General features: G+C 46.3%; 1 protein-coding gene across 1 annotated transcript in view; it reads right to left on the reverse strand.

Annotated features, from left to right (window-relative positions):
• Positions 1 to 3,003: 3,003 nt before the first annotated feature.
• MCM3AP (minichromosome maintenance complex component 3 associated protein) overlaps positions 3,004 to 13,071 on the reverse strand; it is a gene marked incomplete at its 5' end in the record, with an annotated part of 28,416 nt that continues 18,348 nt past the window's right edge. The window contains 11 exons of the mRNA XM_082483257.1: positions 3,004 to 4,598; positions 5,086 to 5,236; positions 5,874 to 6,080; positions 7,022 to 7,151; positions 7,870 to 8,127; positions 8,274 to 8,664; positions 10,511 to 10,608; positions 10,972 to 11,230; positions 11,686 to 11,839; positions 12,175 to 12,309; positions 13,002 to 13,070. Of these exons, the coding sequence (XP_082339383.1) occupies positions 4,440 to 4,598; positions 5,086 to 5,236; positions 5,874 to 6,080; positions 7,022 to 7,151; positions 7,870 to 8,127; positions 8,274 to 8,664; positions 10,511 to 10,608; positions 10,972 to 11,230; positions 11,686 to 11,839; positions 12,175 to 12,309; positions 13,002 to 13,070 (2,011 nt within the window). The 3' untranslated portion in view covers positions 3,004 to 4,439. The remainder of the gene's footprint in view (positions 4,599 to 5,085; positions 5,237 to 5,873; positions 6,081 to 7,021; positions 7,152 to 7,869; positions 8,128 to 8,273; positions 8,665 to 10,510; positions 10,609 to 10,971; positions 11,231 to 11,685; positions 11,840 to 12,174; positions 12,310 to 13,001; position 13,071) is intronic.

Here is a 13,071-nt window from a genome sequence, read left to right on the forward strand (position 1 = left end):
GCATTCAGGGGGGGATGACACCTGCCCCCCACCCAGGGCACCCCTTGGTCCCCCTTGGGTACCCCGTATTCCTGGGAAGTGGAAAAGTCACCGGAGTGGCTGGTACATCTCTGCACACATATTCAGCCCTGCTCTGCTCCCCAGGGCCTGGTGGCAGGGCCCCTCTCCCAAAAATAGCACCCAGTGTCCCCAGCACCCCAGTGGCTGGCACAGGATGGGGATGCCCAGATGGCTGTATACCGTGGCTCGTTGGTCTAGGGGTATGATTCTCGCTTAGGGTGCGAGAGGTCCCGGGTTCAACTCCCGGACGAGCCCTCCTTTTGGACACCTACTGCCCCACTCCCACCCAGCCAGCATAGAGCTTGTTTTGGACCTGGCTGTCAACTTTTATTCCCCAGGGACACCCTGGGGGGAATCACTGGGGTTTTGAGCTTAGCATGACACACAGGACTGTGCCCTATCCTCAGGGTCCCAACCCTTTGCCCAGGCCTTCTGGTCCTGCAGGGTGACCCTGGTATTGGGGTGGCAAGCAGGATGGGGACAGGGGATGGGCAGGGGTCATGGCCATGGCTTAACACCTGGCTGTGGGGCAACCCCTGCCACAGAGCAGGTGGGCACCATGGCTCAGCTGGTTAAAGCACCTGTCTAGTAAACAGGAGATCCTGGGTTCGACTCCCAGTGGTGCCTGGGTCTGTAGGCTGTTTTTCCTCCCTGCCCCAAGCTGGGGGCACTGATGGGGGTTTCTGCCTGCAAAGATGACTGGGCCCAATCTGGGTGCATGCTTTTACCGAGAGCTTATTTCAGGGTAGGACAGGGACAGTCCTTGGATGCAGGATACTTTGTATAAACAATACATACATTGCTAACGAACATACCCTTGAAGAGAAACAGAAGGCTGATAAAATGGGAACATCCCAGTGCAGGAGGCGCCAAAATCAGCCAAAAAAAACCAGACAACTGCTAAAAGAAGCATGAAGTCAACAGAGATCTGCAGTAACTGAGGTAAAGGCGGTAGGGGTTATCATGACTACCGACTTAATTAGCACCTGGGCAGACCTTGCCCTCACATTGGACTGAGCCATGTGCACATCAGTTAAAGGACACTGTAACTTTAAACGAAAGCGAGAGACCATACCAATCAATAGAAATTGTTAAGATAAGGTACTAACCCGTAACTGTAACTAAATGTGTGCATTTCTGTGTTTTGAACCGTATAAATATCCCAAGGAGTTTGTAGACTGGTGTGCTTTGTGGGTTAGCAGCTAGCACCCGTCTCTGCACAGAAACGATTTAAATAAATACCTCTGCTCTGCGTGTACATTGGCATCTTGCACACCGGGTAAATGACCCCGCTTTGGGACTACACTTCCCCTCTTCTCTGCCCTCACTCCCCAAGGTATCAATTTCATCATGGCCTCAGAGTTCATTTGTCCCCGTTTGCTTTCCAGTTGCTCCCTCCTCTTTTGCGTGTTGTCATCGTAACTGCTCAACAGCCTCTTTCTGCAGTAATAGCTCTTTTATGTATTTCTGAGTGTTTGGTTTTTTTTTTTTTTTCCCACAAGTCTAGGATAAGAGACTTCCAGCCACCTCCATGCCAGGACTTGGCTGCCCTTTTAGACGCTCCTTCGATTTCTTCTGCCTGGGCTTCTCCGTTTCCTCCTGCCTTCCCCTTTCCAAAGTCAAGCACTACTGGGGGGGGACTGGTGACCATTTCCCCATGGGAGGATGCAGTTCCCATGGTATACCAGGCACTTGCTACTAGATACCCCCGGGGCTCAGGCACCGCTGGGCGTAGAGCGCAGGGTACCCCTGTGCCAGGTAGGACCTTGAGTCAGTCTCGGCCAAAGGACACGCTCGCACAGGCTGACCCCAGTTCCCCCCTCGGCTCCGCAGCAAAAGTCCCGACGAGGGTGGGATTCGAACCCACGCGTGCAGAGCACAATGGATTAGCAGTCCATCGCCTTCACCACTCGGCCACCTCGTCCTGCCCGGCACCGCCTCCGGCCCCGCCCCTTGCTAACCGACGCGAGGCCCCACCGGCCGCTGCCGGCCTGAGGGCGGGCCGCCGCTGTCCGCCGGGGTACGGCCCGGCCGCACCTCCCCTGGGCCGCCCGCCGCGCTGAGGGCCGGCCCCGCCGCCCAGCCCGCCGGATGGAGGCCAGACCTAAGCACAACCTGCCATCGCCCTCTTAGCGCAGCCGGCAGCGCGTCAGTCTCATAATCTGAAGGTCCTGAGTTCGAGCCTCAGAGAGGGCAGGGCTTTTGCCACCCCGCTCTGGCGGGGAGCAGGACGCTGTTTTGCTGCCGCGCGCAGCCACACGACAGCGTGAGGGGGCCCTGACGTGGGCCCACCCCCGACCGCCCCCCCGGGGTCCTCCCCTGCCCGCGCCTGCAGGCCCGCTTCTCCCCGCCGCGGCGAGGCGGCCCTGCAGAAAGGGCGGTCCAGCGCCGCCGCCCCGCGGTAGCCAGCTCCCTTCGCCAGGTGGGGTAGCAAAAGCGCTGCCCTCTCTGAGGCTCGAACTCAGGACCTTCAGATTATGAGACTGACGCGCTGCCGGCTGCGCTAAGAGGGCACACCAAATTCGTACCTCTGCGGCGTCCTACCCCAGCTGGTGGCGGCGCAGGTACAGGCGAAGCTGATCGGCGGCGGGGAGGGGCGGGGCTGAGGGCGGCGCGGGGCAGGACGAGGTGGCCGAGTGGTGAAGGCGATGGACTGCTAATCCATTGTGCTCTGCACGCGTGGGTTCGAATCCCACCCTCGTCGGAACTTTTGCTGCCACCTTGAGTTCTCCCACCGCGCTCCGGAGCCGCAGCGAAAGCCGTGAAGTGCTGGGGCAGGACAACAGGAAGGCCGCCGGGGAACCAGACCAGCCTCTACAGCACTCGCACCCCTCTGCCATTTGGCAAACTGGGATATTTTACACTAGACAACCCAGGGATTAAACAATGCAGCACACTATAATGGAAACTTTTGCATATCAACCAGACAACAGCATATTCCAAGCCACTAAAAATTTATTAGGTACAAAACACATTTACATCAGGTGATGTGAACCATGCCCCAAAACAATTCCGTGTTTTTACAGCTGAATTCCAGGTAAACTGAGAACATCAATAGCAGTCCTGGGGTAAAGCATGTCTGAGAGCATCACACAGGCTTTGCTTTGCACACAGCAAATGAAAGTTAACACAACTCAGCCCAACAAAAGTATAGGTAGTATGAACCAGACTCAAAGCATAATTTCTTCAGTTCAAATTTCTTATTTCAACTTAATATTAAGCTACTATTTCTATTCTAGGTTTAAGAGAAATAATACAAATGCTATTAAACAAAAAAATAACTGTAAAATTACTTTTTTGGAAGGCAGCTGCCAGTTTTGGACTACTAAGAATTTCAAATGAAATTAGAAGCAAGTCAGACAACTGGTCTCTAGCAGGTAAGATAAGAGTTTACTGCCAAAGCTGCACTAATTTGTATTTCACCAGGCAGAAGTTTCTGTCTGAGAAAAATCTGCTGATACTGTAATTTAAAAAAAAAAAGAAAGGATGACTTATACAGGAGTATTAAAGACATGAAGTACATCTTCATACTATTAACTGGGAATCAATATTAAACTAAAAACAAAGGTCTTCAACTTCCAAAGCCATAGTTTTTCAAATACTGGAAAACACAGGTAATCTGCTCTTAAAAAAAAAGGAAAATAATTTCTCCATAGCTGTTTACTGAAGAAAGTGTCCTGCTTTCCAGCATGACAATTAATCTGTACAATAAGCAACTCATCTGGTTTTAATGATGTAAATATTCAATACAATAAAACCTGGGCCCAGCAGCACAAAAATCCTTCCAGATTTGCATTGAGCATCATTAAATACAAAATATGACCACGTGTTGCACTGACTTGAAAATGACAGTACTGAAATTCCTGGGCAACAAAACGGCAATTTCAAACCACAGTGCTGCTGCAAGGCAACTTCTGCATGAAGCAAGGAAACACAGAGCTGGAACAACATCTTGGGGACTGTATCTATGGAGAGCAATTGCTCTGATGTTCCCAGGGGTGCCTGCTACCTTATAGTTTTCTCCTGGTGAAGCTATGTTTACCCACCATAAGAGCTGGTAGAAAGAAAAATTACCACTAAGTGTCAATTTAAGGCCTTCCAAGAAAAGCATTTGACTCGTTTCTGTGCCTGTGAAGCAGAACAGGAGGGAGTCCCAGACCAGCCAACGCTCCGCAGTGAGCCAAAGGGACACAAAGGGACATGCCATCTCAGGCTGCCACAAGGCAGCCATGAGAGAAGGGTCCAGGCCGCACATCTGCTCTGTGTTCTTCTCCCAGGAGGACATCTGCTTTTTCTGGAACTTGCCCAAGGAGCTTGTCTGTTCAATCACACTGACATGGATTGCAGTCTCTTGGTCTGCACATGTATCTCAGCTCCGCTCAAATATCCACCATGTCCACCAGAGCAGATAGGTGGAGCTCAGAGGCAACTTCACCATCCTTGTTTGCTCTGAGGAGCTGTTGCAAGTGTTTCAGTCTGTCTGACAGCGTGGGGCTTAGCTCCTCTACCAAAAGCTTGCATCCCTCTTGACTCCCAGCCTGGGCAGAAGAAAAAAAGATATAAGACTGAAAAAGAAACATTACCCGGTACCAACAAGGAACTTCTCAGCTCACTAGCTGTTCCCCGACTTTTCAGAACCACCATGGAAGTCAGCAAGCCCCACCCCTGAGGAGGTAGGGCAAAAATACTATGTTCCATTTCTGTCCCCAGCCTTCCTTAACCTGGGGAAAGCTGACGCAAAACAGCCATTCCCCAAGTTAAAGTGCAGCACCACAAGAGATACTGCTATGACTGCCAGCAGCAGAAAGCATTAACACCTGTGAAGAACTCTTATTCTAGATCTGCAGAAAGCATTCCCCTCCCTGGAAAAAAAGTTATTTCCAAGGTGAAGCTTTTCAATTATTTCCCAAGCCTATCCAACACTGCACACCAAGGTAATTCCCACTAAAGGTTTTGCAACTACAGCAGGTTTGGTACCTGCGCTCCTCAGAGCTATAGCGAATTCTCAGTACCACCCTCTCTTACGTCTTGAGCAGATGATACAGGGGACTTCATCGATGGACAGGTGACAGTCGGAGTGGAGACCAGAGACTGAGGGAGATATAGAGGAAGACCTACAAGATCACCAAGGGGCTGAATGTCCTCAGCTATGCATTGATGCAACTGTTCTTCAAACCTGGACAAAAAGATCAAGAGGATCAGTCAGACTGCAGCCTTTGTTCTTGTAACTAGTGGGTTAACCAAGAGTTTTGGGTTCAGAAGTGTCTGCAAGAAGGATATGATGTTCAGTTGTTTCCAACATGGTCTGACATGCTATGATGAAAATCCATCATAGAAGGTTGTGGTACACAACAGAGCAACACAGACTGAAGACACCCAACTAAAGGGAAAGGCAGAAGAGACAAGAAATCCTTGGGCCAACCTCAAAAGCTTTAGCTCTTCAGCTTTGTGATCTGCATTGCTACAGGCACCAAACTGACATTCCAAAGTGGACTTCATAGACATTTGTGATACTGCAGGACACACAGACTACTGTACACAGTGTACTGCTTAGTTTTGGTGGTTTGATTGACCACTGACAGCTTCCTCAAAGCTCCAAGTATTTCTACCACCATGGACTGTTCCTATGATGCAGTAGGAGCTAGCAGGGACTGGAACGCACTGATGTGCTTGATGAAATTAGATGAAACTGGAGATAGTCTAGGCTGTTTCCTAGTACTGTTGAACTTCAGCTCCCCATTACATACAAGTTAGAAATCACTTATGACCCTGGGCTGGAGCTGCAAGGAAAGGATGCTGCTCTGGGAACTTACCTCCTGCTTTCTACTTTCTCCAGTTGCAACTGTGTCAACAGACGCTCTGAGAGAAGCTCCTGGACCGAGGCTGTCTCTGTGAATTCATTTGCACTAGGAACACTCTTTTCTTGACTTGAGTGCATGCTCATGCCAGAACCATATTGACCTGGCATCATGGAGACGCTATAGGGTTTCTTAAAAGAGCTGGGAGATTTAACCCTTGACCTGAGGGGGGAGGAGAAAAGAAAAAAAAAAAAAAAAAAAGCACAGAAATTGGTATGAGTACTTTTATTTTTCCCTACTGGCTTGAAGGGAAATAGCAGGGAGTAAGAATTGATCATTTGGAGACATAATTCCCTTGTCCCAGGGTCCAACATACCACCACCTGTGTGTGGGATTTGAGAGGAACTAATCTGCCAGGGGGCTGGGATTCACCCCAAAGAAAGGTATCTACCCAACATCTCCTGCTACACAGCAGAGCAGTGGCTAAGCTTCCAAGAGGGAAGACAGACTGGCTTCATCCTGAACAAGGCTAGGGAAGTAAGCTAGACTCTTCAGATCTCAAATTAATGCCACACAGCTCTAAGCTACCGTCCCCCCTCAGCCTCTAGCATTTTCTCTTTGCAGTGGGACTTCCCTGATGTCTTCCCACAAGCTGGAAACAAAGCCTCCTTTTGAACTCAAAATGCTGCAAAATTAACATGTAATTACAAATCATCTAACATACAATTCATTTGTCATGTCCAGGCTGCAACTGAAGGTGAATGTAAAGAAGGGGGCATTAAATAAAGTGCATATTCATGATTTATCCCTATGCTCTTCCCTAGCCTCGCACCATTTTTCCTCCATGCTTTGTGAACCTAGAGTATAATTCCAAAGTCTCAGCAGAACCTAATTTCTCCGTGTATAACAGTTTAAGCATCCCCCAAGCACTCCATTTCTTTAACAGATGACTAACCCTGCAGAAATAAAATCTACTCACTACCTGGTTTCAGCACACCCTTGTACATCATTTCAAGGAGATGTACACAAGCATGTTCTTGGAGGATGCCATATTCTGGTTTTCAGCTTCGTGACAGCACTATAGGTTCATAGTAGAGGCCCCAAGCAACCTCTGTGAAGTTCACCAAGCAACTCAGGTGGCACAACTCTAGCAGCTGCCTCACCTCTCGTGGCCTTGCCGGATCTCCTCCTGTGTGCGCAGTCTGGCTTGTTCCCACGAAAAAGGGAGAGTGAAGTTCTTTAAATGCTCCTTGAAGAAGTACACACGAATCTGTCCATCTTCACTTACTGCTTCTGTGAATAAACCCAAACTTGACTTTTAATATTAGAACAGATTTTCCCCTTCAGAAGAAAAGCTCAGTATTGAAAAGCCAGTTTGAAGAAAAATTGCATGTTCACTTTCAAGTAGCTTTAAGATGTAAACTGCATGTAAGAAGGTGCCTTCTTGAACTGATTTACAGTTCAAGAGATACTGGATTACTGGGAAAGACTATAAAATGCTGCTTTATCTTCATTTAAAAAATTTTAGTGCATCCAAGTTCAGTGTTCAGCGTTAAGTAATCATTTCATTAAAAGAGACTTCCTATAGTTAAGCCAAACAGCACCAAAAAAAGCTCACTGCACTTGAAATTGAAAAAACAGAATCTGAGACAATCTTCATCAATCCATGGAAGAGCTCATTAACACTGACAGCCTGCCATCTCAGCTGACTTAAGCTTACATGACTCCTGAGGGACCAAATTCTTGGCCTTAGGTTGAATGTAAACCCTGTTCTACTGGGAGGTGACTCTGACCAGACAGAGACAAAAATTTTTAATCACAAGCTCAAGTCAAATCATAATCAACACTAAATACAAATTCCAAAGAGAAGACATGTACAGTAAGTACAGCAAGATCATAGCTCCCTCCCTGCTACATATCACTTGCTGCCACACAGAAAGGCACCGCTGCCAAGTTACTAAACTCACTTATGCAAGAAGTATCATCCATGTTGTAGAAGGACACACAATACCTGGAGTAACAGGCAGTTTGGGTGGTTTCCAGTCTCTCAGTTTATGATCAATGCAGACTGCCACGATATCATCCCAAGGGATCTCATCAACAGAAGGTCCATCTTCATCAGAGTTCCCAGATGTCCTGTTTTTCCACTTCTGGTAAGTTTTGCTCAGCAGATTCTCCACTTGAGACTCGATCAGTGGTTGAGTATGGGAAGAACTAGCAATTTGAGACACATACTGAAAAATCATGCGGCAAACAGGACGCCAAGGAGCTATGGGAAAAAAACAACAAAGTAAAGTGCAAGAATTTGTGAGAGCGCCAAACTACCCACCTTACAGACTGGTAGTTCAACATGGCGCAGGCACATCTAAGAGAATGACATTCTGCCAAGTGGATACTGCAGTGTAATGTACATACCACCTAACGGAGGCAGATCTAGGTATGGGATCTGGAAGGACAGCACAGCCTTCTTCAGCCAGGCCAGGTGATCGGGCATGTTCCACTGCAGGTGGGGCAACAGCTTGTTACCCCCTGGCTCTGAAAACTCAGTAACAGGCCAAGACAAGTCACAAAGGTGCTCCGAGGATGCCACATCTGAAAGAAACTGCAGCACACTGTTGTACAGCTCTATGATGACCCCAGGCTCCTGAGATGGCAGGCCAGCTAAACGCCTCTCCTTCCAGTCATGGTAGAAGCGCTTGCCAAATTCACCATCAATCCCATCCTCAACGTACTCCTGAAGGGTCTGACTGCAGAGCTCAAGGGAGTCAGGGCACTGGGAAACCAGCCACCCCACAGCTGCAGAGATCTACAACACACAAAGCATAGGTGGTTGGAAACTGCTCCACAGTGATCAGGACACAAAGGATTTAACCTGCAACCTTAAGTTTGATGTAACAGTATTCAAGATACTATGCAGCACAATATAAACAAATCAACTACCAGCATCCTGGTATTTGCAACAGTAATTCTCCAACTAGGGGGTCACAAACTAAATTCATATGCAGGCTTAGGAAGAGACAGAGGCTGTTCCCACAAGGTGCGGCCATGCAGTGGAATTCCCTGCTGCAGGACATTGGAGATGCCAAAAACTTATTGGGATAAACTAGACAGATTCATCGAAATTAGCCCAGGGTGACTATACCCAGGGAGGCCATGTCTGATCCTGGCAGTCCTTAAACTGCAGAGAGATGCAAGCTGTGAGGGTTTGTGGGGGAGCATCACTCTGGGCTTGTCTTGTTCTCACCTTGTTTATTAGGCACTTTTTTCAGACACCTTGAGAAGGGAATACAGGGCTGGAGCTGCTTTTGGTCTGAGTCAACTTAGCTGCTCTTGGCCATTACACTCTCCCACCTCTCCAAACCACCCTGCTGACTCACACACAAAAAGCTATTTTAGATTTATAAGTATCATTTTCCATTGTGGGTTTTTGAGTCATCTCCAGGCCCCTATTGCCAAGCACACAGCAAACTGAAGGACAGGGGAGAAGCTGGTGTACTGGCTTCAGCTGGGACAGAGTTAATTTTCTTCCTAGTAGCGGCTGTGATTTGGATTTAGTATGAGAATAATGTTGATAACACATATTGTTTTAGTTGTTGCTAACTAATGCTTATATCAAGTCAAGGACTTTTTCAGCTTCACATAGACGCTGAGAGGGAGCATAGGCAGGACAAGCTGGCCAAAGGAATATTCCATACCACAGACATCATGCTCATTATATAAATGGAGGTTGGCCAGGGGGCAGGGATCCGTGATCGCTGCTGCTTGGGACAGGCTGGGCAATTGATCATTGGGTGGTGAGCAATTGTATTGCACCGCTCCTTTTGTGTATTCTTTTACCATTATTATTATTATTTTCTCTTCCATTACTGTTCTATTAAACTATCTTTATCTCAACCCACAATTTTTTTTTCCTTTTTCTCTTTTCCAGTCCTACTCGGGGAGGGGAAATGAGCAAACAGCTGCATGGTTCTAGTTGCCAGCTGGGGTTAAACCACAACAGGCTGCCAAGGAGAGATTCGTACAATCCTTCTTTGCATACGTGAGAAGACAGAGTCATCTATCATCAGGCATTCCTCAGTCCCATCCACCAAGATGGAATAATACTGGGTGATCTCACAGCAGCTAGAAGAGCTACAAAGGGTCATTTTCATTTTAGGACTGAGAGCTTAAGGGTACAAAGGCTTACCCACCACTTGTCTGTTAGGCAGAAACTGTACCCCTGCTAGTCAATGACCTAACAATCTGTGGATCTACATAATCCACTTATTTTGGTATTTAGTTTGCAGTATAACACAGATGAAAATACCTTTTATGCAGCAAATTCCACTGATCTCTAGTCAGATAGAACAGTCACAAATAATGGAAAAGTAGCAGAAATATTTCATTTCACAATAGTTCTGGCTGATGTTGGAATCATTATTAACAAGCGAGCAATCAACGCCAGCAAATTCAGGTGCATGAAAAAATGGTAATAGAGCTTTCTGAACAAAAACTATGTTACAGAAACTTCAATGGAAAAAAATATCCCATTACACAAGACTCAGTTGCAATTTAAGCTACTGAGAACATAATCATTTTTTATAAAGCATTAGTAATTGAGAGGTTAATGACAAATTAGTCAAGTATCTCTTCATGTGAGTTGCTGTTCTTACCCTTTTGGTGCCTTGTAAGTCATTGATAGAACCCGGGAGCTCAACAATGGTGTAGTCTGAAATAAGCTGGGCTGAAATCAAGTCCTGCAGCATCAAACCTTAAAAATAAGAAAACCTGCATATATACACAGAGAAAGAATAAATGGGTATTCTCCTACTCTGACCACACTCTCTGCTTACATTCACAGCATCACTTCTCTCCTCCATCCTTGCCCACAGACTCTTGGGATCAAATACTGTGCGCAAAGGAAAACTGGAAGCCAAAAAAGTTCATCTCTTTCCATATTGATCAGTTCTTAAGGCCTCAGGATTTCTAGCAAAGCTTTGAGAAGTATTTTACTTCACAGTATCTCCCTTTACTAGACGACACATTTGAGAGACTGCACTAGCAGCAATAGTTCTACTTGGGACAGCCCTAAACATTCACATTGTTTTTTCAAGGCACAGAAATAATTACATACCCTCTTCTACTTCTTTCTCTGTGGCCTCCTCTTCCTGACTGGGGACTAGAACCACCAAGGGAACTACCGGGTGGAAAGGTTTGGCCTGAAGCAACTGTTTCAACTGCAGCAAAGCTGAAAGCCAATAAACATCATCTTCTGCAACATCTTCACTCCTAACTCGAGGGGGCAGGAGAAGAATGAGACCACTGGTTCCAAGCAAGTCTTTTTGCATCTCAGCTGTATCAAGCTCAGAGTCAGAGAGCGCACCGTGTGCCACCTATATGAGTAACAAAGATGACAACAGTAATGTAGCTAAAGCTAAACAAAGCTATTTTCATGCTGAAATCTGCAGTTTACTATCATTAGCTTTCAACTTTGACATTCATTACCAGGAGCTTTACAATGAGCTGTTAGGCAGCGAAACGTGGATGTGTCCAATAGATGCAGGTGAGCACAAAAGTGCCCTCCAGCACTTGATTTGGCATCAGGAATTGATATGATTGAGGTTCTAAATATTGCGCTGCATTTAGGCAGGTACTTACTCAGTCGACTGGAAATAAGGAAAAATAATCTATCTTTTTTCAGACCTTTTCAACAAACCCATCCCTCCCAGTACCATCTCCCTCCATCTGACAGGACACAATGGGAAAAGCCTCCACACAACATCCACTGGAAAAGAGCACCACCCTGCTTTTATGGCCTCTTAGGTATCATGAAATTGTTCTCACCTACCTTTACGCACACGCTGACTTTAATGCTTCTGCTCCCTTGCATGCCAGGAGAATTAAATAACGTCAGTGTTTGAATTCTGCCTTCTGTATGTGAAGCGTTTTTCTTCCAGCTTTTGTCTCCCATAAATTTGGCTTTCAACCAATCCACCAGTACCCTAGCAAACATGAAAGAGTGGGCTTCTGGGGTTTTTGTTTAAAAAAACCAGCATTTTAGGGTTTTAGTACCAACACCTCTGAGACACCCCAACCTTCATATTGCTTGGATTTTGCTAAATAGCTATTAAATATCCTGAAATTGTCCACACTGGTACATATCTCAAGGTTTTTTTGTTTTCAGCATGAGCAAAAGGAATTCAATGACCAATGCCAGGAGAAAACAAACTGTAAATTTGACATGGTATGGGAAATAAATACATCAAGGATGTATACTACTACTCTTCTTCTATTTGACTGCCCTGTTTGAGACCCAGCAATCAACTCTTTTACTTACTTGTTGGGATCATCCTCCGCATATTCATCATCATTTGGCAAAACCAATAGCACCTTCCAAAAAACCCATTCTTGTTGAACCAGAATATGTTCAGTGATTAATGAGACAAGATCCAGCGGAGTCCAAGCTAAATCACTTAAAGAGAGACAAAAGCTGGTGAAAAGACACCCCCCTCTAGTGCTCATTCCCACCCGAGGAATGTTTTTCTTGCTTTGAACTAGTTACAATGTTGTAAGTTGCTACCATCCAGTTCAAACAGTCCAAAATTAGAGCCAATTCTTTAGATCTGTTGCCTATCTATTTTACTAAAGACCAGATGCTTTCATGAACTGCAGCTGCTAAATCTGCTACATGAGCCTTACTTTGGGGATTGTGGGACCATATGTGTATTGCTTCACTTCCACACTGCTTCAATACCCTGCTCTAACACACGCATCACTGGAGTGCATGACAAGCCATGAGAAGGAAGACCTCTTGCTGCACTTTAAACCCCCAGATCAATCCCTCTGTGCCACAAGCCTGGGTAGTAACAGCTCATTTATTCCTCTCCCCCTATACCCCATCCCAGGCACCATCCCACCCAGGTAGAAAAAAACCCGAATATCCATCAGATCCTTAAAGTTACACCCACAGCAATAGCATCAGATGGTCTAACACTTTCATGAGTTTATATTCCAGCTTCCCTTATCTGGAAAATACTCCCAGAATCAAGGCTGCATGTGGACACCAACAGTATGATTTGCCATTCCATACTGACATTTTCTATATCTCTGACATTTCTGTTACAATCTGCTTAGAAAGAAAATAAGGATTAAACACCAATGTACCTTAACAATTGCTGGTAGAAGTGCTGAACTTTAATTTCATGCATCGTCTTGTTTCTCAGCCAATTCAATC

This window comes from Vanellus vanellus (assembly GCF_965231255.1).
Source record: "Vanellus vanellus genome assembly, chromosome: 5".
Classification (NCBI taxonomy): domain Eukaryota; kingdom Metazoa; phylum Chordata; class Aves; order Charadriiformes; family Charadriidae; genus Vanellus; species Vanellus vanellus.